The sequence below is a fragment of the Gordionus sp. m RMFG-2023 genome, chromosome 5 (genome assembly GCF_954871325.1).
Source record: "Gordionus sp. m RMFG-2023 chromosome 5, tfGorSpeb1-WG-v2, whole genome shotgun sequence".
Classification (NCBI taxonomy): Eukaryota; Metazoa; Nematomorpha; class Gordioida; order Chordodea; family Parachordodidae; genus Gordionus; species Gordionus sp. m RMFG-2023.
Window position 1 is genome coordinate 23,738,911 of NC_088779.1, and position 24,557 is coordinate 23,763,467.

The 24,557-nt window shown below is 26.2% G+C and overlaps 1 protein-coding gene across 1 annotated transcript; it reads right to left on the bottom strand.

The window, feature by feature from the left end:
- Nucleotides 1–2,259: 2,259 nt before the first annotated feature.
- LOC135930269 (balbiani ring protein 3-like) lies at nucleotides 2,260–21,053 on the bottom strand. The gene is made up of 19 exons (XM_065467048.1): nucleotides 21,032–21,053; nucleotides 20,714–20,794; nucleotides 12,499–12,579; nucleotides 12,205–12,282; nucleotides 11,970–12,047; nucleotides 11,312–11,395; nucleotides 11,024–11,101; nucleotides 10,795–10,872; nucleotides 9,560–9,637; nucleotides 8,798–8,881; nucleotides 8,473–8,553; nucleotides 8,266–8,343; nucleotides 7,499–7,582; nucleotides 7,193–7,273; nucleotides 6,955–7,032; nucleotides 6,493–6,576; nucleotides 6,309–6,386; nucleotides 5,871–5,951; nucleotides 2,260–2,447 (listed from the first exon to the last, which is right to left on the bottom strand). Exons 1-19 carry the CDS (start codon nucleotides 21,051–21,053, stop codon nucleotides 2,407–2,409), a joined length of 1,428 nt encoding a protein of 475 aa, XP_065323120.1. The 3' UTR covers nucleotides 2,260–2,406.
- Nucleotides 21,054–24,557: the final 3,504 nt, after the last annotated feature.

Consider the following 24,557-nt stretch of genomic DNA (forward strand, 5'->3'; position numbering starts at 1 on the left):
TCTTTAATCAAAGATTAAGCATATTTTAAGAATTTACCACTATATGGTAATTCAAATTTATAAACATTTTCATTTAAAGTGAACTCATTGTTATTTTATTCTTACTCATTCAAAGACTTAAAATTATTTTGGCTAACTATTTTGTATTCAACCCCCCCCCCCCCCTACCACCCTTCAAATTATAAGTTTGAAGTATTTTCTTGAGATATGCTAAATTGTGGTTTACTGTACTAATATTAATCATAATGAAAATAAGATTTATTTTTAATATAGAAATTTTATCATACTTTCTTTACTAACTCCCCTTCAATATATTTTTGTTGGATTTTGAATAACTACTAAATTATCACTAGTATTCAAGATGATTAATTAATTAGTTTTTTTTAATGCTACCATTACTGAATTATATTACAACCAGTCCTAATCTTTAAAGTCTGATAAAAAGTTGACTTTATGAGGATGATAGTAATTATATCTGTTATTCTAATTCCTTTAGTGCTTTTTATTTATTTTAGTTCTATCCTGAATCTTAGAAGTTTTCTAATGTCTACTAAATATTTTTAAAAATTGAAGGTAGTATTATTTCCAAAATATGGTTTTTAATTATTATATACTAAATAAATTGGGCAAATATTGGAAAAATCAAAAAAATTTGTCAATAGGCCAAGTTTATAATATTATAAAATACCTTTCACAAAACTTGAAACTTCATAGAAAAAATATATACCATACTTTACTTAAATATTTCTGACTTGTTAATACATATTTCTAATACCCTCCTCCTTATACTTTGTTTGACCCTTGCTACCTACCATATTTTAAAGGAAATTTAAACAGTCAGATTTTATAAAAAGTTATCGCATGAATCTATAGCACACTTCTTGTAAGTTTACGACCTCATTTACGATTTTTAAAAAATAGCATACTTTTTACCCTATAACTAGAGTCAAATATTTCTCGCATCTATATCCTAAATCTAGAGGTTAGGTAATTTATTGGTCAAGCATTGCTCCTTCAACACTAATCGAAATGTGTCACCTTAGGGTGTAATGTCTACGAGTCAATCTCTGTGAAACAGTGAGTAGTGTTGTTAAATGGCTCGTTTTGAGCCGATTTTTAAAACGGCTAACTTAATATTTTGTCCAGAAAAATATTACGCAAGCCTCAAGATTTTGCTCATAGAAGGAACAAAGGTCTAGGCATATATTATCGAAATCTCGAGGCTTAGGCAATATTTTTCTGGCTAAAATATTGAGTTAGCCGTTTTAAAAAATTGGCTAAAAATGAGCCGTTTAACAACACTAACAGTGAGAAAGCAATTATTTCTATTTTAAAAATTTTTTTAATTTTAGAATGTGATATTTATAATTGTCCTTTAAATGTATTGCAAGGCCTGGCCCCACTCATTTATATTTTCAGGTTTAGCCTGTTTTTAAATGTCCAGGTTTATTTCAAAAAATTAAATAAAGAAAAACATGAAAAAAATTTTGGCTTGTATTTTAAAAAAATATACCCTATTCCGCATTTTACGGTAGATACTTTAACAAATGTAAAATATTTTAATATCTAATAAATTTTGAAACTATTCTAAAATGATAGATGAATTATATTTTATACCAAAAAAAAAGTAGTGAAAATATATAAAATTTATAATTTGATCTAAAAATAATGTTAATTTTTTTAAATATACCTGGTATATATTTTAAAACCAAATATTTTAAATCACCATCATTAACTAAATTAATAATGAATATAAGACCCCTGAAAATATAAAACCTGGGCCAGGTGGGAAAATATTTTTGAAAAAAAACTGGGCTGTGCAAATCGGTACCGTAATATATGATCTACATACCTAATTTTCTTTTCACTTAGCGAAATTATTAGATTTGTCTGTTATACCATTTTGTCCGCATTTTACGTACCTCAATATGTTGTAAATTAGTGCCTCTATAATTTATTGTTAGATAAACATTCTGTTGACCATTTCATGTTTGGTTAATTCACATTGTTGAGAAATATGGCCTTATTGCTCATAGCAAGAAATTTATCTAATAATCATATTAGGTCATACTTTTTATTCCTCTCATATTTTTTTTTCAATTTTTCTAAGACTTTTCTTTCTATTCTTATGTGGGATTATTTCTTTCCATAAATTCTTCCTATATAAAACATATAATAATTGGAATACATATTTGAAAGAAATTATCAACTAAAGGATCAAAAAATTTGTTTGGCTCATAATGTATACTAATTTTATTCAAATAAATGAAAATATTATAAATAATTAGTGTCTAAGAATTCTATTATAAAAGAATAATTTGTATCATTGACAAAATAACTGTAAATTTTAATCATAAAAACCAATCAATATATTCAAAAAGTGTCTTTGACATTTTCAATTTGTTTCTAGTCAGAATCATTGGTTCTTGGACATTGCTTTCTTTTCACTTTTTATTTTTTTATAGGGTTAATATTTATATTTATTTGTTTCTAATATATAAAAAAATACATTATTAAAATACTAAAATATATATTTGAGCCTAAATGTACATTAAAAAGGCAAATTTTGTTTAAAAAAATAAAATAAAATAGGCCAATAAGGGTATTTAAAAATGATACGTTTTATAAAAATAAATTATTATCAAGCTTTTTTACCATGAATCTTTGAATGTTTTAAAATCAAACTGGATTACTTCATCCATAACCTATTTTTTTTGTCCAAGAGGCTCCATCCATAATATATACTTTTAATATTTTATTTTCTCTTATTATGGCTCATGTTCGATTCCAGCATTTTCAATTACAATTGCCTTTATATTTTATTATTCTTTTCTAAGATGTCTCTGACAGTTGAGCGACTAATATTTAAAATTTATAAGTGTTTCTACTGAAGATTCCTTTCATATAATGTTGAATTAGGCCTAAAACGAATTATTCGATTTGTATTACTAATACAAATAGCACAATTATACTATTCAAATTGGGCTATCTTATGTATTTTGTAAATTCATATACAATATTTATTTTCTGATCTATAATGATTTTGACAAAAAACTTAAATAAAAACAACATGCAAAAAGGTAGCCTAATATTTTTTTGTCGCAACAGTGATGTCCAAACATTTTTGAAATAGGCGACTTTCTTAAAAAAATATGTAAACTAATCACTACCAGAATATCAAAATTTACTAAATTTTGCATTTATATATAAAAATATTATTTTGAAAAATTTTGCGCATGAAAATAAAAAATGGTTGATCGAACATTAGTGACATAATGTAGTGTTAATGGTCATTATTTCAAAAAATTATTCACTTTTACTTATTTTGTATTTTAAATTACTAGTTACAATGAAATATTGTACATATTTTTAGGGAAAGCGATGTTTGGAGATATTATTCGCTTAAAATGCATTTTTCAAAATTTACTACCCCCCCCCCCCCAGCCACACCTGTTAATTTTATAGAGTTTGAAAACAATCTTCAAAATATTTTTGATTAAATTTTATCTAAAAAAAGGTCAAAATTTGTTTTAAAAATCTTAGTAAATACTTGTTAATTTTCATGTAATATTGTTAAGTGGCCGGATTAGGGTCGTTTTTTAAAAATGGTTCGATTTGGATCGTAAATACGGCCCAATTAAAATTTGAGCCAAAATAATATTACCTGAGCCTCGAGATTTTTCTAATAGAGATTCAAAACTTTCTACCACCTATGAGCAAAATATCCAGGCTTACATTATATTATCACAGCTAGTGTTGTTCGACTCAATTTGAGCCGATTTTTAAAAACGGCTAACTCAATATTTTAGCCAGAAAAATATTGTCTAAGCTTCGAGATTTCGTTAATAGATGTTCGAACCTTTGTGCCACTTATGAGCAAAATCTTCAGGCTTGCGTAATATTCTGGATAAAAGATTAAGTTAGCCGTTTTTAAAAATCGGCTCAAATTGAGACGTTTAACTACACTAATCAGAGCTATTAATCAGGCTATTTTTAAAAATCGGACCGTTTAACAATATTAAAGAAAAATTGCAAAATATTTACTTAAAAAATATTTTTAAAACATTTCGATTTTGAAAAATGCAATTTTTAGCAATAAAAGCCCACACTCCTTTCCCTAAAAATGCATACAATATTTTATTATAATCAGTCATTTAAATTAGTAAAAGGGTGTATAAATTTTTGGACTGTTTAACAACACTATTTTCATATGCATAAAAAAATTTCTAGGGTGAAAAAAATTGTTGCTTAAAAGCTTCAAAATTTTTTTGATTATGTTTTTAAATCTCTTGATTTTGAACTAATAAAGGAATAAATAACATAAATTAATTACAAACACTAAATAAATTGTTTTAATAATTATAGTTAGGCCTACAACAACCAATTTCTAAGACTAATATGTATGTCATCACAGATAACTAGTTTGCCAGCTATGAACTTGCTAAACATTTATCATTGTTAAATTCCCATTCATTAACTATAGTAGGAACCTTAAGAAAAAATAAAAAGCAGATTCCAAAATCATTTAATTTTAAAAAGAAAGATAAGCTTATTTGCCTTTCAAGATAATATGACATTATTACACATACCAAAAAAGTATAAGCATGTTATGCTTTCTACCGTTCACTAAGGATTTTTTTTTGAGCAACTTTAGTAAAAATATCATAACTTTATTTAGAAATAAATCGAAATATAGACTTTTGTATTTATTATCTCTAATAATTTTACAATAATTGAGTAAAATTTTGGTCTTAAATTTTATTATTATCTGAGATATAGCTATTTAAAATTTGGGGTAAAACAGAAACTATTGTAGTTTTTTCCACCTGAATAGTGAAGGGTTAAATTAATCTTTTCTTATTTTGACAATTTTATATTAATTTTGTAGTTGTCCATTTTGAAATTTACTACCCAAAAAATTATAACTTAAAATTTTAGCTCTTAGAAAATTATATTTCTTTTTCACAAATATATAAATAAAATTAATTTAAATAATTTAATTTGTTGGGGCATCAAGCAAAATATAACATGATTTATAAGAGGAAAAAAATGAAATGAAATCCACTAGGAAAATTTAATTTATTATTTACTTACGATTTACGAATATTAAAGAAAAAATAAAATATTTAAGAAAAATTATGAATATTAACGAATATTTATAAATAATTTAGAATAATACGAATAATTTCGAATAACACGAATAATTTCGAATCGAATAATTGTGATATTCGTATTCGTAAAATACGAATCGAATAAAATCGAATTTCGAATAACAAATAATTCGTTTTAGGCGTAATCATAGTTTCAATAAAATACAATATGTTTATTCAGTTTCAACTTAAAATCATTTTTTGAGGGGAATTTAATGCAGAAATATGATCTAGTTAGAAATGTATTCTAGTATATGTATAAAATCTACCTTGTGATTTTTAGGAAATTTCGCTAGGAATATTTAAATTTTATATAATTTATATTAGTTTTTACATAGTCTTTTTATATAAAATTATAAATGACCCAAAATTTAACGATAAAATTGTCTAAAATTTATAGGATTCTTAAACATGCTAGAATCCATTTCCGGTAAAATCCGATCTTAAAATTTAAAAAACATGTTTACAAAAAATATTTAAAGTATGAAATTGAAAGGGAAAGTATATTGACGATAACATATATTTCGTTATGCAAGTTTTACATCGACTGCTTATATTTTAAATCAAGACAAAAAAGATATATATTTAATATTATTCTTAAAAGTTAACTTTTATTTAATTATAAATGTAAAATACTATATTATAATAAACAGAGAGAGCCTTCATTCTAGCAAAGAAAAATAAAAAATTTAAAATGTATAACAAATATTAATACTTAACTGCATTTACAAGTTGCACAACCGTACTCATCCGTTTTAAATCCCCTTTTGCATTTATTTGAGCATCTAGGCCAGCCGCAAACTAAAGAAATTAGGAAATATTTAAAAGAAATTTCTTTATTGTAAATTAAAAAAAGATGGTGACAAAAGTTAGATTTTTTTAGGTTCTGGTTGGTTTTTGAATCTATTCGAACCTTAGACAGAGGTTGAAAGAAAATGGTTTTACCAAACGGTCGACACAAGTGTATGCGAAAAAAAAATATTCAATATATTATCATTTTAACTAAATTACTTTATTAAAAATAATCAATTATCTTTTCTGAGAAATAAGCGTTCGGTTTTAAAACATTTAAATGATAAAATATGCTACATTTTCTTTGGATAAAGAAAGAAAATGCCTAAAAGTATTGATTAGTTTTAAGATTTTAATCCAATATACCACAGTCACAGGTTTGACAACCTTGCTCATCAAATTGGTAGCCGTTAGGACAGGCCTTGCATTTTACTAGAGGGCATTCTATAATTGTCAATATAAATTTATTATCAATTCAATCGGTAGACATAAAATAACAGTTTTAACAAATAATAAAATAATTCTTTTATATAAAAATATTTTCGCTTACTGCAATTACAAGTCGCACAACCGTACTTATCCATCTCAAATCCGTTTTTGCATTTTTTAAGGACACAAGGGGGTGGGAAACAAACTAAAAATATATATATAAGAAATATTTCTTATCAAATATTATGAATTGTATAATTTAAAAAATAATATTTATTCGGTTTCTCAAACAATTAAAAAAATGTTATATAATTTTAATTAAATATAAAAATGGGTGAGAAATATGGTTGGGTCAATGTTCTATTTCTAATTGACTAAAAAAATGTCTGAACCAACTTTTTGTCCAAAGATATCATTTTAGCCTCCATTATTATTATTTGAAGGGTAATTTTAAAGAAATCAAAAATAAATTAACTCTCAGTGAGTAAGTGATTTTTTTCTTAAGCATAGCCATTACTCAATTATAATAGAAAAAAAAACAAATCTAATATTAATTTTATAATATGAATATAATCAAATATACCGCAATCACATGTTGGGCAACCTTGTTCGTCATATTTGTAACCATTGGGACACACCTTGCATTTTCTTAGAGGGCATCCTACACGTTTTATATCGCGAATACATTTAAAATTATTATCTTTAAATCATATACAAATCGCAATAAATCAATCAATTAAGCTCTACTAGAAAAAGAATATTTTGCAAAAAAATACAAATTAATAAGAAAATTGTAAATATATCAATAATGGTTCCTTAACTGCATTTACAAGTTGCGCAACCATACTTATCCGTTTCATACCCATATGTGCATTTGTTGAAGCACCTAGGTGCGCTGCAAACTAGTAGATGGATTAAATTAGTTATACTATTTATCAAATATTAAAATATTTCCATAAATTATCTCATTTTTGTAAAATTATTTTAGTCATAAAATTTTTTCTATATATAAAAAGTTGTCAAAATATATATTACATATTTATAAAATTTCTAGTTTATTACAATTGAAATTGAAAGGAAAAAATCAACAAGAAAACATTTTTACAAATTAAGAGACTTAATTTTACCGCAGTTGCAAGTCTCACATCCATTTTCATCCAATTGGTAGTCAAGTGGACAAAAAGAGCAATTTAGTTTTATTTTAGGACAATCTTGTTGAAGAACGATAGAAATTATATACGTATAATTAATTAAAACAATCCAAATTGACACAAATTTGAATATATACAGAAACAAAATTGTATCATTATCATTCCACAGCAATAAAAGCTCTTTATAGATCATTTTGATTCTTATTCAATATACCAGAAAATAAATGCGCTTGAAAGAGCGCTAAAGGAATCAATTAGATTTTTATTAACAGGTTGTCAATTAAATTCTTATTAATAGATCAGGATAGGGGGAGGGACAAACTAAAAATATATGTATATGAAATATTTCTTATTAAATATTACAAATTGTATAAATATTTTTAATAAATAAATATATATATTCGTTTCTAAAACGCAATGATTAATAAAATGTTTATTGGATATAAAAAAAAGGAGAGAAATATAGTTGGGTAATTGCTCTAAATTAACTAAAAAAAATGGCGAAACATACCTTTTCTAAAGATATAATTTTAGTCTCCATTTTCTTTATTGGGGGAAGGGGGGGGGGGTGATATAATTATAGTTTGAAGAAATCATAAATAAAATATCTGGTCCTAAATGCGAACTGATTGGTTTTTTAGCAAACGCCTGGAGACTAAGGATGATTGGGCAATTTTTAGCCATTACCCAATTATAATAAAATTAAAAATCTATATTAATTTTTAGAATATAATCAAATATACCGCAATCACATGTTTGGCAACCTTGTTCATCAAATTTGTAACCATTAGGACACACCTTGCATTTCCTTAAAGGACATCCTACACGTTTTATATCGCGAATATAAATTATTATCAGTTAAATCGTATACAAAAATGCGCCCAACAAGGAAAAATAATATTTTGCCAAAAAAAAATTAATAAAAAAAATTATATCAATGGTTGTTTAACTGCATTTACAAGTTGAGCAACCGTACTTATCCGTTTCATACCCATATGAGCATTTATTGAAGCACCTAGGTTTATTGCAACCTAGTAAATAGATAAAATTAGGCAAACTGTTTATCATTAAAAATTTTCAATAGATTAACTTAATTATATTCAGCCAAATTTATGCGAAATTATTTTAACCATAAAATTTTATCAATATAAAAAATAGTGGTCAAAAAATACATAATATATATTTATATCAATTTTCTGGTTATACAATTGAAATTGAAAGGAAAAAAAAATTAAAAACAAAATATTTTAAAAATTAAGAGAATTTAATTTTTACTGCAGTTGCAAGTCTCACATCCATTTTCATCCAATTGGTAACCAAGTGGACAAAAGGGGCATTTTAGTTTTATTTTAGTACAATCTTGTGAAAAACGATAAAAATTAAATATATATAATAATAATAATATCAATTTAAAATTGATACAAATTTGGTTATATACCGAAAAAAAATTTGAATCATTATCATCATAATAGAAAAGTATTCAATAATTTGAGATAAATTTATCAGTTATACAATAGTTTAAGGTAAAATATGTTGTAATATTCAGTTACAAAAAAATTTATTATTCAAATTGTGATGATATTCAAACAAAAATAATATGTTATTAAAATTATTACTTTATTATTTAAGTCTTAGACTATGCAAATGAGATGAAAACGCGTGATAATTGGAGATATTTCATACTTTAAGAGTTTAACAATTGAAGTTATTTACTTTTTATTTTTCGTTTATAAATTTCTTTTTTAATCTTTTTCTATTTTATTTTTTGTTACTTTTTCCATTATGTTAATTTACATTTATAATTAACAGAGTTTAATAAAGGGATTAGAATTTCATATTATGGTTTAATTTTATTTCTATTATATTTCCAGGCACTAATACTCAACTTATCACAAAATTAACAAAAATGAATAAATATTAGGAATAAGATGTAAGAATCAAATAATATAATTTTATACATTCTTAATTAGCAGCATTAATAAGAGAATAAGCAATATTTTTTAGCAGTATTAATAAAAAAAAATATAAATATATAACTGCATTTGCAGGTTCTACATCCATTTTCATCGATTTGATTTCCATTTGAGCACTCCTTGCATCTTAAATCATGACAATCTTGAAAGATATGTTTCATATATTAATATTCTTTTCTTTTAGAAATTGATATTTACAAAGTTATAGCTTAAAATTTCGGTTGTATAAATAATCCTAAAGGTGATTATAATTATCAAACTTCGAAAAGAATCGGTTAATAGTAGGTAGACCAATTTAATAGCGTTACTAGGTGTGGGGGGGGATGCACAGAGGCTCGTGCTCCCTATGAAGAGCCCCCTTAGTTTATTTTTAAAAAATACCTTAAAAAAAGTCATTTTGAAAATGTTAGCAAAAAAATCAGTTAATTTTAAAATATTTTTTGAGCCACCTAAGATTGTAAGGACTAAGTGACGTCACTAGGCCTATTCAAAAGAGAATACAAATCGAATATATAATTATTCGATTAGAAGAATGAAGATTACTATTTTTATATGCATTAATGAATGTTTTAGCTATCAACGGAGAATATGAAAGTGAAGGAAGGAAGAAAGAAAGAGAGAAAGAAGGAAAGAAAGAGAATTGGAAGAGGCTATGACGTGAGTGCCAAATGAATTTAACATTGTAGCTATGATTGGTATGATTAAATGGTTGGAAGGTAACTTAAAAAAATATTTGATAAATTTGATCACTTTCTGCGTTCATGGCATCATAATCTAGGTTAGAGAATTCGAGTGGATCCGCGCAAGAAAGGTCAGGTAAGGAACTCACCACTCTTCCATGAAGTCTTGGATGAATCTTAGACGTTTATCATTAGGGTTGTAAAGTTCAATCGAAAGTAAAAGAAATTCCAAAAATTCCCAGGCAAAATATAGTGTTATTTTGTCTTAGAAATCTGTCTCTACATCGTTTGCAAGGTATTAGAAGGAGGAAAAGATGAGGGTAACATAAATAAGAATGCTGATGTTGGGTAAAGGAAAAATATCATAATACGAGCAACGTAAAAGTATTGGGGGGGGGGCAGATTAAAAAAGTTTACATGATTAAAAGCTCTAAGAGAGATGTGTTGATGATTAGAGCGAAAAAAAGGCTAAAAATAGGATGGAATTAGAAAAGGCTACAGCCATATGACACGAGACATATGAGACTTTAATGAATTATACTAGAACCTACAAATAGAAGAAGACTGAAAATGTTTATTAGTTTGAAAAAACACAGTTTAAATATAGGAATGAGCATACTACAACGGCAGGTTCTACATCCATTTTCATCGATTTGATTGCCATTAGCGCATTCCTTGCATTCTAATAGAGGACAATCTTGTAAGATGTATAATTCATATAACTTTATTATTTATAGCTTAATTTATTACACAAAGTCTTATTATTATTATAAAATTCTCATGCCAATCGGTCAAAGATTAAAATGGTTTAAATTTTCTTAAATAATTTTAATAAAATACGATTATACTGCATCGGCAGGTCCTACACCAATTTGCATCAATTTGATTACCATATATGCAATCTTTGCAATCTAACTCCAAACATTCTATTGATAATTTATTTTATATTAATTTAAGAGTACAAATATTTAGCTTTAGAATTTGTTCGAATACAAAGAAAGCTATATTTAATATTTTCAAAGTGCTGAATATCTTATTATATGATAATTATCTTGCTTTTACACGAATCGAATGTAATAGGCTAATTTTAACATAATGAATTTTTAAAGTTGTAATTTTAGCAAAATATAAATTACTGCAACGGCAAGTTCTACATCCATTTTCATCGATTTGATAACCATTAGAACAGTACTTAGTACAATTTACCAAAGGAGGGCAATCTTGAAAGATTTTATTAAAAGAATAATTTTTTCTGAAAATTTATCTTATGATCTAATGTAAAAGAACAATCAAATAAACTCACCGCGTATTACAATGGATAGAATATCAAACTGTTTTATAATTATAATGTTTTATTTTAAATTATTGTGTGAGATATTCCAAACTTTGTACAACTTATTTTAGAGAAATAAAATATTTAGGAAGAATAGTCATATCCGCTTTATACCTAAGTCGCTATCAATCACTATGTCAATATAAATGCCTGTAGAGAATTTCTAATTCAAGCGTTAGCTTCAGGAAGAACATAATAGTTTACATGATTAAAATACGTAGATAGGGAACGAAAGAAAGAAAAAAAAGAATAATTAAATGTTTAAGATAAGAACGCAAAAAGGTTTAGTATAATAGATGGATTTGGGAAAGGCTTTAACCAGACGCATGACAGATGAGAATGGAGAAGTAAAATTCTAAGAATAGAAGAAATTCATTCTGACCGCTCAGAACAAAGATGACTGAAAATGTTTATTAGCCATATTTAAAAAAAAAACATAGTTTTAATAGAAATAAACAAACTACAACGGCAGGTTCTACATCCATTTTCATCGATTTGATTGCCATTAGCACACTCCTTGCATCTCAACAAAGGACAATCTTAAAAGAAGTATATATTTGATAAAGTTCACATTATAATTTATCCAACTCTCTTAAATAATCGAATAAATTGTTTTAATTTTATCACCGATAATGATTATTAGCTTTGAAATGCAATTTTCTTTAAAAAAACATTTAATAAAAATATGAATATTACTGCATTGGCAAGTTCTACATCCATTTTCATCGACTTCGTTACCATAAATGCATTCCTTACAACCCAACTGAAGGCATTCTTTAAAGATTTATTTTGTATTAATTTAAAAGTTGATTATAGCTTTCGAATTTGTTCGTATAAACAATGATGGCTCTATATAATATTTTTAAAATATTGGGACTGACTATATCTTAATATATATAATTATATAGCTTTTACATGAATAAAATAAATAGGCTATTTTTAATAAAAAAAAGCAATTTTAAAAAATTGTAATAGCAAGATATAAATTACTGCAGCGGCAAATTCTACATCCATTTTTATCGATTTGATGACCATTAGGACAGACCGTATGACATCTTATCAGAGGGCAATCTTGAAAGATTTTATTTAAAAGTTAATTTTTTTTTCTTTAAAGTTATACATATAGTGCTGATTATAATAATATGAACGTTATATTTATCTTATTATCTGCCACAAGTTAAAAGACCATTTAATGAATCATATAACCTATTCCATCTGGAATCATAAGGATAACATTGCAAACTGCTTTACAATATATATTTTTAATTTTCAGTGGATGTAGGTCAATGTGATACATCCCAAACTGCACATAATTTTAGATACATTACACATTTTAGGAAAAAAAGAATAATCTCCACCTTAATTAGCATTTGAAATTTCTATAATTGGAACTAAAAATAAATGTATACAAATGCATTTCTAAACTAAGCCCACATCTTCTAACTTTATTCATTAATTTTCTATAATCATTTTCAGGTTTGTATAGCCATTAGCTGGAAGAACTTACCATTTGAATAATATGATGTAAAACGATAAATTTTTAATAGATTAACTAAGTCGTCTAAACTAGAGACTTGCAGGTTCAATTATTTTCATACCAAACCCAAGAGGGGTGATGTAATATACACTTCAAATTATTACAGCGAGTAGTGATACATCCCCATAAGTTATACTCCTATAATTTTGATGCACCTTCCTCCTTGTCTACCTTGGTTATTGGGGTTGAAGTTTTAATTATAATTAAAAAAATATGGGAAACCAAAATAGCGTGTCACCAGTTGATTTGGAAAAAAAAATTGCATATAACTAAAATTTCAAATGTAGTTAAATTAGTATATTTTTGGAAATGGAATATAATTCATTAGATTATACTTAATTATTTTCATGATAATATATCGATGTCTCACTGAGATATTGATTCATATTTTCAGTTATATGAACTTCATACACATTAGAACCTGCAAAGTAATTTATTAGCGGGCCGAGCTCGCATTTTAAAAAATTTCGTGTCCGAGCCCATTCGAGATAAATTTTTTGTTCTAGTCCGTGTCCGACTAAAAAAAAATTGGAATTTGATTATAAATATCACATCTGATTTTCCATTTGTATTTTGCTTGTGTTCTAATCTTTTAAGAAATTATTTTAATTTGGATCCATTCTATAAACAATTTTATAAATGTAAAAATTTGAGGCTATTTAGTTGAAAAGATCTTTGATAAAACAAGAATTATCAAATAAAAGTATTTTATAACTGTTATAACAGGGAAAAAATATTATTATCTACATTATCAATACAACCAATTAAAATTTGAATAAAGATATCAATAACTGCAACGACAGAGTCTATATCCTTTTAAAAGATTTAATTCCCCCCTAACAGATTACACTATAGAAGAGGGCAATTTTTAAGATTTTCTTTAACATTTTATTTTTATTCTTCTTCAAAGTTGTGGCTTAATTTACATCTATTCATGTTGTGAAGGTTATATGAGAAATATAAATTTTTATTTATTTGTTTTGTGTAACCTGATATATAAAATATAGCTTCCCTCTTTTTGTACTTCCAACATTCTACAAATTTATATAATTTACTTCGTGTGTAAATATTTCGGGTACGAATCCAGGTTTTTTTCAAGGACAAAGTTAATTTTTGATTCGATAGAAAATTAATTAACTACACTCAAAATTAAACAATGTTTACTTTTATAACGGGGAAAAAAATTGATGAAAAATATAATGGTAAAATAAAAAAATCGTTTCTAGATTTAACACATATTAATACATTTCTGTAATTCAATATTATGATTTTTTAAAAAGGGTATGTTTGTCTTATTGGGTAAAAGAGAAAAAAACTGAGGGAAAATAAACCTTATCCTAAAAAAGATTTCATAGAAATAAAACTATATAATAAAGATACGGAAAAAAAATATCTTAAAAACAAAAAAACGGAAGAATAACTCTAAGAATTAAATCCTTCAGAAAGTTTATCGGTTAATATTTAGAAATAAATTAAAAAATAGTCATTATTAGGTTATATACCAATTCCGTAAAAATTTACCGCTAAAACTTTTATCGCGAATGTTAATTATAGCAAATTAAATTTATGGTGAAACCTTATCACAAATCTACTTGCTATTACTATTCCCCCATGAATAAAGCGCACAAATTTTTATAACGAAACCCTTACAGCGAACTCTATAGGGCGACATAACAGCATAACTTTTAAGAATTAATAATGGCGAAAATTTAAACGAAGTCATTATACCGGAACCCAAATCGTAATAAATATAACGATAACACAGTGAGAGTAATGCCGCGATAATTGCTAATAGTGACTACTTTATTTTGAAATATTTATTTTTTAAAACCAAATTAAAAAATTTTTTTAAAATAGATTGCTCAAAGATAGAACTATAAATTTCTTTTTTTAAAACCTAAATAAATTTATTTAATGATTTTTGAACTTTGAAATGGTTTGGAAGTTATTATAGTAACGATATTTTATGCTACCCCGCCTATGCTTTTTCATCAAGGTCTTATTATAGTAGAATAAAAATCACATCATTTTACGAATATTATCATTGGGTTTGTTAAATAGCCTTGATCTCTAGGGGAAGTAGAAAAATCCAGAAAGGATAGATTTATCTCAAACCCTTTTAAGGCATGGTAAATAAATTAGCACTAATTAAGTTTGAGTTACATTTGATTGTTTTATTTATATAACATATTTAGAAATATCAATTTTGAATTATTTTATTTATGTTGGACCCCCCCCCCTCCCCCCATTTATTGTGAGGATTATAAATAATTTAGATTTTATATGTAAAAATTCTTATTAAATAATTATTTCAAAACGAAATTAAAGATGACTAGTTAATTGTAAAAATATTACTCACAACATTACCAATGATTAGATTAAATACTTTTCAATCTTGATAAATATTGAGATATGGGGGCCTAAAAATGTATCTTGATACAAATATTTTTTTAAAAATAGAATCAAGATATATATTTTAATTATAATTAGGTAAAGTTTAAAAAAAATTTACTATGTTGATTGTTTTTCATCAGCATATCACTAATATTAATCACCTATAATGTACAATTATTCTATTATTACCACCATATTTACTATATTTTCTTAATTAATTGCGTTAAATAACGCTTACCTTGAAATGGAAAGAATCGAAAAATAATAAATTTAATATAAAATAGGTCTAATTTTTTAAGCATTCATTCTTCTCTTGGATGATATATACCCACCTTTTTTTAAATATATATATATATATTTTTTATAGTATCCATTTTAATATATATTTTTTAATCCTCTGTAAATTATATAATTTATTTTATAATATTTTTTTTAAAAATAATAAAAAAGTCGAATATCAAATAGTGATAAATTTTTTTTTAAATTGTAAGATAAAAAAATCGCAAAATAAAATTGCATCAATTTGTATCTAAAATTGTCACCGCTTAAAATGTCTAGATAAAGACATTTTATAAAAATGTTACTGCATAAGATTTTTTGTATCTAGAAACATAACCCTTCTGGCCGGTCCAAGAGTTTGTTTAGAAAACTCTGAGAAGCAAGCCAGATTTTTGCGCCTTAACCGAGATATATATTTCTGAACTACTAAGCCATTACAAAATGAGGATTCATTTTGAATATAACTAACCTTTTTTGCAAATTAAAAATATTTTTATAATTATATTTAATTTTTGAAAGTTAAAGAAAGAGAAAGAAAGGAAGAAATAAAGAATTAAACATATTTACTCCAATTTTTTAGGATCGTTAGGTTGTTCTGCTTGCCCAAGTAACTTGAAATAAAGGAACAGAAAATAAGAAATTTGATCATCATTGATTATAATTCAATTTCTTGCTTAAGAAATGAGAATTTTGAAATAATTCTCTGGATTTTTAGATAAAATTAATTATTTAAAAAATTATTTTAATATTTTGTTATAAAAATCAAAAAAAAAATTGATATGTTTTTTTTGTTGACAAAACCAGGATGTAAAAGATAAATAAATATAACCCGATAACATATCATAATACCAAAGGTTATAAGAAGATTTTTTTAAAATTTTTTTCCAAAACTCTAATGAAAGTAATTTCTATTCCTATCAATTATGTTACAGTTAGCGCTACGCTACATAAAGTGTAACGTTCTTGTAATTCTCCCATTTTAAAAATGTGACGAAGAGCTTTATGGTTACTTTATAAATAAAGCATTTTTTAAAAAAATAATATTAAATTAAAGGTTTTAAATAGAATGTTTTATTGGTTAAATAAAAAGAATCCAAAGAAGGGAATGAGATTTCTTCCTATTGCAAATTTCTATGGATAGGATTTAATGATTTATCTGTTTTCCTAAATCAAATTAACCATTAAAGTTTTTATATCCGCAGAGGAATACTACGATATTATTGCGGAAGACGATAAATAATGCTATATATAATCATGGACAAATAGGAGATTACAGCCTCTTGTACAAAATTTCTAAGCGGTTTCGGTTCCTCTTTTTTTGGTATTTTGAAAATGAATAAAATAAAAAATGATCAGAACTTTAACCAAATTTTATCACCCGAACCTTTAAAAATATCGGTGAACCAGTTTGAATCTTTCGATGAACTCTTTTAACGATTATAATAATAAATTTTTATTGATTGATTATAAGTATCAGTAACTATTTTTTATATATTTTTATATATTGCTAATTGACGGCAACTACCCGAGTTAACGTATAAAAGTGTTCTCAACCATAGTTTATTCTTTATCCTTATGGACATTATTTGACGGAATAAAATCTTGAAATATTTTAATTGGATATGGCTCAATATTATTTTTAAATGTTAACATTTTTTTCTCTACATAATTATAATAAGTTTGCATGTAAAGAGGTTAGAACCGGTTTTTAAAGTGCAAACCGAACCGATATTATGAATTTTAACAAACCGAAGTTTGATAAATCTTTATTTTTATCGGATACTGAACCGATATTCGTTGCGTTTGAATCCTTTAAAACATATAACTTTAAAAAAAAGAATAGTTTATCAATAAAACATGCTCCTCTATCTTCTTAAATTTAGCTTTCTAAATAGAAAATTATTGATTAAGTTTATGTTTGACGGAGTTATTTTGAGGTCTTATAACGATGCCTCTACTATTTGAAGAATTAAAATAAAATTGGTTTAAGGAGAGAACCTGATATTAATTGCAATTTTAACGAAATTATTTATTTTTTAAAAAAATATTGATATTTATAAAGATGTTTATAATTATAAAGTCAAGCACGAATCGACCTCGCCTGGGGAAACTTGGGGCTTACTTATTTAATCTTTTCACATTTTAACCAATATTGAGAGAAATTAGTTCAATAGATAAAAAGTTAAAGCGTTATGACCTGGTAAGTCAGCATCCCTTCCTTCTTTTTCCTCTCCTCTCCTCCCCTCTTTCTTTCTTGATGGAAATCATACTAACGCAAATACCGCTGATAATTGGATTCGAAGCCTTTACATCTATCTAGAAAAATATCTATTTAAGTATCCACCGACGAGAATCTCTCCAATGGGCCATCGCGTATCGGGCTTTGCGAGAGAGATGGGACATCCTATTCAGTGCTCCTCACGATCAAGATGCCGACAATCTAAACGAGGTCTCCACGACGGTTTTACTATAAGCCAAGTAAGCCAAGCTACCCAGTCATTACTTTCCTAGTTGTCCAGTCTATAATCTCAATCTGTGACGACTTACCATATGAATTCCGAAAATTATCCCAAGACAACAAATGCATGGAACGATTCGTCCCCGCAATATTTACTATAAATAATATACGCATATCTAATATATATAATCATCGTAATCAAGAATGAACGTTTTCGTATAACCTTAATGTTAATTTTTATTTTTGGTATCAACTTTCCTATCATCTTAATGTTAATATTTATTTTTGGTATCAACTTTCTTATCATCTTAATGTTATATAAATCGAAGGAGACTATATACCTTTAATGTTAAATTTTTTTTTTAAAAAAAAGAAAACTAAATTATGTAATACAATTCTTCTTATAATGAAATTATATTATGCTAAAGTAATTTAAATATATCAATATTTATCTTTTTTATTGGAAGTTCCAGGCTTAGGAAAACAATTTCAAAATTATTATAGGTTGGCAATGTTTGAGAAATTTTTTTTAAAATTAGGGACGGGCTGGGCTTGCAAAATATTTTTATAAATTATATTGGGCTTTGGGAAAATTTTCAAATTTTTATCAGCTTGGACGCTTGGGAATTTTTTTTATTATTAACTATGGATCAGACATTGACCTAAAACAAATAAACCAAGGGATAAAATCTGATTTTGATTGTATTTTTAAATTCATTATGATTTTTTAAAATATTTTATTCCAGTTCTCAACTACCATAATTATTATGATCTTTGGTTGGGGTTGGGGAAATTTTTTCAAAATTATTATGGCCTTGCTTGGGAATTTTTTCAATATTAAATAATAGACATAGATGATCAGTAATATTTTAAAAAATAATATTGATATGAGTATCAAGTAAAAGCTTTAAATATATTTTGACTCAAAATATAGCATTTAAACTTAGTTTTAATGTGGGCCTACCTAAAGATGGGGGGGGGGTTATAAAGAATAAAAATTGGATATTATTTTCAAATAACAGGTAACAACTATCATTAAAGAGTAAGGAGAAAATTCTCATTCTCCGTCATTTTTGACGGACTCAGCAATGCTGACTAACGGGAGCTCTGGTACTCTTAGTTATATAATTTTCATTTTGCCCTTCAAGAAAGACGGGTCATCATACTTTTCTCTATTATTAGATGATAGATGAATCAGAAATTAAGAATATCTTATGAGGTGTGATTCACAAATTTACCTCTTTTTTGCCTAAATTTTAATATTTTTATATAATATATTAATAAAGTATATATAGTACCATATACACAAACTCATTACCCCTCAACCCCGTCATTCTTGACGGGTTATTAACTAGTTAATTTATATTTCTCTATTGACCTTTCCTCGCCTTCGGTTTTTAATATTGCAATGTGTTATTAGTTATTTCACTATTACTTTGTGCATATTGAAAATTTTTCGCAATAAACGCTCTGTCCCAGCGCCATAAAGGCCAAGGCACAATAAAAACACCCAATCGTCCGTAAGGGAAAGGGTTCTAGTTTTTAGGCACACGCCAAGTTAAAGTATTTGAGGTATTATGAAGGTACTTTGATAATAAAAAATATTGCGAATGAATAGGCGTGAAAGGAAGATTTAGTGGCTTAAAATTAAAATTTCGCGCTTTATGATTCTCTTTTCATAATAAATTTATTAAAAAAATTTGGCAGTTGATGCGATACGAATATTAAATATATTGAAAAGAAAATAACTATACAGTATATTACATTATAGACAGAAATATGAAAATGATCATTTATATCTTGATTTAAATAATAAATAATTTATTAAAATAAATTTGATGGTCCTCTTTTCTAGTACGAAGCTTTCGGTTCTAAAAACAAAAATTTACAAAAAAATATATATTAAATTTGCATTGGATAAAAAAAAAATAGTAAGAAAGATGGGTGAAATAATTCTAATGAGCCTGTCTTCGCAGACATTATCGGAAGGTACGGCTCGACCCAATCATCTTTAAAAGGTATGTTTGCATACGAAAAATAGGGCACTCGAAGAAAATTGTTATTGAAAAAAAATATTTTAAAATTTTGTCGAGGTCCCGCTCCTGCTGAAATTAAAATTGAAAAATCAAGATGCGATACGATTCGAGTCAAACAGAATATTTGTCCAAGCCTCTTGATTCGAGTTTAGCGAGCCAGACCAAAGTTTAGTTGAATCAGACTAAAGTTTATTAGGATCTGGCAGGATTTTGTTTGGATAACACAAGTTTAATTGGGTTAAACTCGAGTTTAATAAGGTCCTTTGGGATATTTAATAAACTTGGAAGAATTAAGGAAGTGTGACAATCAAGTAACGTTCAATCATTGGAAGAAGATATTGTCAGAAGGAAAAAAATTTTTTGGTCAAATTTTGGCATTTCACAATTTTCTATAAAAAAAACAACTCATATAAATATAATTATCAATAAATCGGTCCGTAAAACAGTATTTTGGCAAAAATAATAGAAAATTCAAAATATATATCAAATATTTTGCTTAACTGCATTTACAAGTTGCACAACCATACTTGTCTATTTCAAATCCATTGTCGCATTTGTTAGAACATCTGGGTGTGATCAAAGCTAAAAGAAAACAAAGTATAATTATCAGTTTAAATCAATAATATTTATTTAGCTTTAAGACTATATTTCAAATAGGAGTTCTAACAAAAGAGAGAGGTAGGCTATGACCCCAAATTATCCCGAATGCTATTTTACATTGGTTTAAAAATTTTTTCAAAAAAGTATTTTATCAAAATATTTACAGCAATCACATGTTTGACAACCCTGCTCATCAAATTGGTAACCATATGGACATACCGTGCATTTTCTTAGAGGACATTCTGTATAAGAATTGGAAATATAATATATTACCAAACAAAATCGATAAAAGCAATATTTTAGCAAAAGGCAAACGAGTGCTAAATAATTCATTCCTTATCCACTTTTTGTAAAAAATGAATTATTTTTTAACATAAATCCATTTTTTAGTTATACTATTCTATTTAAATAAAAATTCCGAAATATATACAAAATAAGTTAAATCATTGTCTGTATAAAGTTAGACCATCATACTGAAGAAACTTAAATTTTAACTCTCCTGTAGAATTATAAAAAGTGGAGATGGAATAATCTATTTATCAGGTGACGATTTATAAAAAATATTTTATCACTGCCATTTTCCCAAGGAAAAGAACAAGGGGAGGGGGAGGGGAACAAACTAAAAATATATACCTGAAAATGATTCGTTTTTTTATTTCTGCCTACCTAATTTGGGCTCTTAATAATTTGGGCAATTTAATAATTTGACTATATAGGACTAAATAAAATTCTTGTTAACTACTATTGGAAAGTAAAATGTTTTGATAAATTGTCAAACTGTCTAAGTTTTTGTAAAATCACTTGGCCCCGACGCCAAATAAGATAGGTTATACAGTTTATAATGTATATGTTAGCGTCAATGTGTTTTTTCCGTCAATATGTTATTTTTTTTAACTTTAAATCATTTTTTGAGCACGTTTTTAAAAATTTTAAAATCTTATTTTACCGGAAATGTATACCATCATCAGTGAATTTCAGACAATTTTACCATGAACTTTTAAGCTTAATATAATATATATTAAAATATTTATATATTTTTTATATAAATTATAAATGACTCAAAGGTTAACAGAAAAAATTGTCTACAATTCATAAGATAAGCGTTCCAAACATAATAGAATATATTTAAAAAAACGAGCTCAAAAAATGATTTAAAGTTGTAAAAATAACATATTGCCGACATCAAAAAAAAAATTTGCGCTTGGAAACATTCGGTTTTAAAACATAATATCAAAAAAAAATGTGCCATAATTTTCTATATGAAAGATAGGTAAAAAAGATAGGGGGAATAAGCTCTATTTGTAGCCATTTTAGATAGCTGGCCAAAGAATTGTGAAAACCTTGTTTCTAAACGAAAAATATAATTTTCGTTTTCAACATTTTTTTAAAAAATATATTTCACTTTATAGAAACCAAATAAATGAACTTATGACTCAATGATTAAAGGATTTTCATACAACAAATATAAATTTATCATCAATTGAATGGTATATAGAAGTACGTCGCCGCGCTAATCCTCCACCGATGGCTATTTTACTACGCCGACGCTAGTGTTAAAAACAGTTACGAAATAATAGTATTTAAAATATTAATAACATCATATTATATTGATTAAGATTGCTACTTAAAAAAATAATCATCCTAATATATTTTTTCTTCATTTCCTATTACTAGATTCATATTAGCAATAAATATGATTTAGGTGATGTTTTATGTGCAATAAGAATCTGAACCTTTTCAACTTGAGTGGGCTGTTGTAAACAAAATTCTAATTATTTTTTGAAAAAAATTAATATAATTGATATAAGATTACTTTTCTTCAAATTAATTGTCAGCCAGAGCCATGTTTTTAAGGTTAGAGAAAAGGAATCTCTCCCTCTTTTTACAAAGATTAGCTACCAAAATTATTGGATCTAACTACTTATTATCTCTATTATTTTTCTTAACTCCCCTTAGTTTAAGGGTAAATTAAGACTAAACACTAAAAATGAATATAAGAATCAAATAATATGCTTTAACAATTAAATTATATAAGAATTGGCATGAATAAAGGATTAACATTTATTTTTATAGTATAAAAAGAATTGATAAATTTACAGTTAGCTTGAATGCGCGTGGAAGATATCAAATTTTTTTTAGGAGTATCCTACTATTTGTTTTATTCAAAAATTATGCACACTCCTCAATAAACAGTCGCACCTTCTCCTAAAACACAAATTACTTGCTACGGACCAGGGGCTAGCCCAACGCCTAGTATAATTTAAGGTCTTTTTTCACCCACTAATCAAATCAAGCTGGCCGAATTTAGTCTATTCATTGGTCCAAGATAAAATCGTGTTGTTTATCAATATCACAAAATTTCAATTACACATTTACCTATAGGTTTTTTTATTGTTGAGTAGTACTGACAAAGGTAGCTCGAAAGAATGGGGCAGAATATTAGAAATATCATCATCATTTTTCGAGAAGAAATCATTAATGAGTAAACTAAATAAAAATTGAATACTCCCTATTTTGCAACATTGTTTATTTTGAAAATGATTTAATATTGTGAATATAAAATTAAATTACAATTGAAAACAATTAGAAATATATAATGACGATTTTCCAAAACCTATTAAAACATCTTTTATATTAATTAATTATTTTGTAAATGGCCTGAGGTATTATATAGTATTATAAATTAATACTATGGTTTTGTTAAACTTAATTTTTCATGGTAAATTATAAAAAGAAGGTTTTAAAGTCCAAACCTCAATTTATGACAGTCGAATATTTTGGCAATTAATTTGCATGCACAAGCCCGTGTACAGGAAGCGTCAGTGGATGGAGAGGGTGGGGCAAAGTTTAATTCGGCTAATTATTTTTTGTTTTATAAGTCATTAAATACAAATTTGGATGCTAAGTAACCCCCCCCCCCCTCCTCATGGCTACGAGGCTGTTCATACATGTATTCTATTAAATATTTAATGGGCTTAATATTGGCATCAGATGAACTCATCATTAATACATTAGGGAGGAGTATTTTGATGTTGTCTGAAACTTGACCCAACAATTTATCTACTTTTTTTCAAATTTTATATTTGAAATTATAACATAATGTGAAATCTATATCAAAATAGATAAAAATATTTTAAATATTAAATATTTTTTATACCATGGTGAATTTATTTTTAATCGACAAATATACAGGATAATTTGTTTCAAATTTCTTTTCGATATAAAAAATAAGAATTGGTTTAACTTTTTATTAGATGTAAAACTTGTTCTATTTCTTCCTTTTTTTCTTCTTTTCTTTCTTTACTCTACCCCCCCCCCCCTCCTTTCCTTCCTTCCTTCCTTCCTTCCTTCCTTCCTTCCTTCCTTCCTTCCTTCCTTCCTTCCTTCCTTCCTTCCTTCCTTCCTTCCTTCCTTCCTTCCTTCCTTCCTTCCATCCTTCCTTCCTTCCTTCCCTCCTTTCCCTCCTTTCCCTCCTTCCTTACTTGCTTACGTTTACTTTCTTACTTGCTTGGATAAGAGCACGAATGGGAAGATTTAATGGCCTAAAGTCCGAACCTAATTGCGATTTATGATCAATTTTCATTAATTTTATTTTAAAAATATGACTCAATTGATATGATAAACTAAATATAAAAAAAAAATTAAAAACTTTGTATATTATAGACAAAAATATGGAAATAAAAACTTTATAAAAATCATTAATACATAATTCATTAAAAATAAATTTGATCATCTTTCTACGTCA

Excerpts from the sequence above, each read along its gene's own strand:
- LOC135930269 (XM_065467048.1), bottom strand. The coding sequence starts at position 21,053 with ATGTCCTCTAAGAAAATGCACG. Across the intron at positions 9,638-10,794 it reads ATGTAGAACCTGCCGTTGTA|ATTGTCATGATTTAAGATGC; the intron begins GTATGCTCATTC and ends ATATCTTTCAAG. Across the intron at positions 7,274-7,498 it reads ATGTGAGACTTGCAACTGCG|TTTGCAGCGCACCTAGGTGC; the intron begins GTAAAATTAAGT and ends TCCATCTACTAG.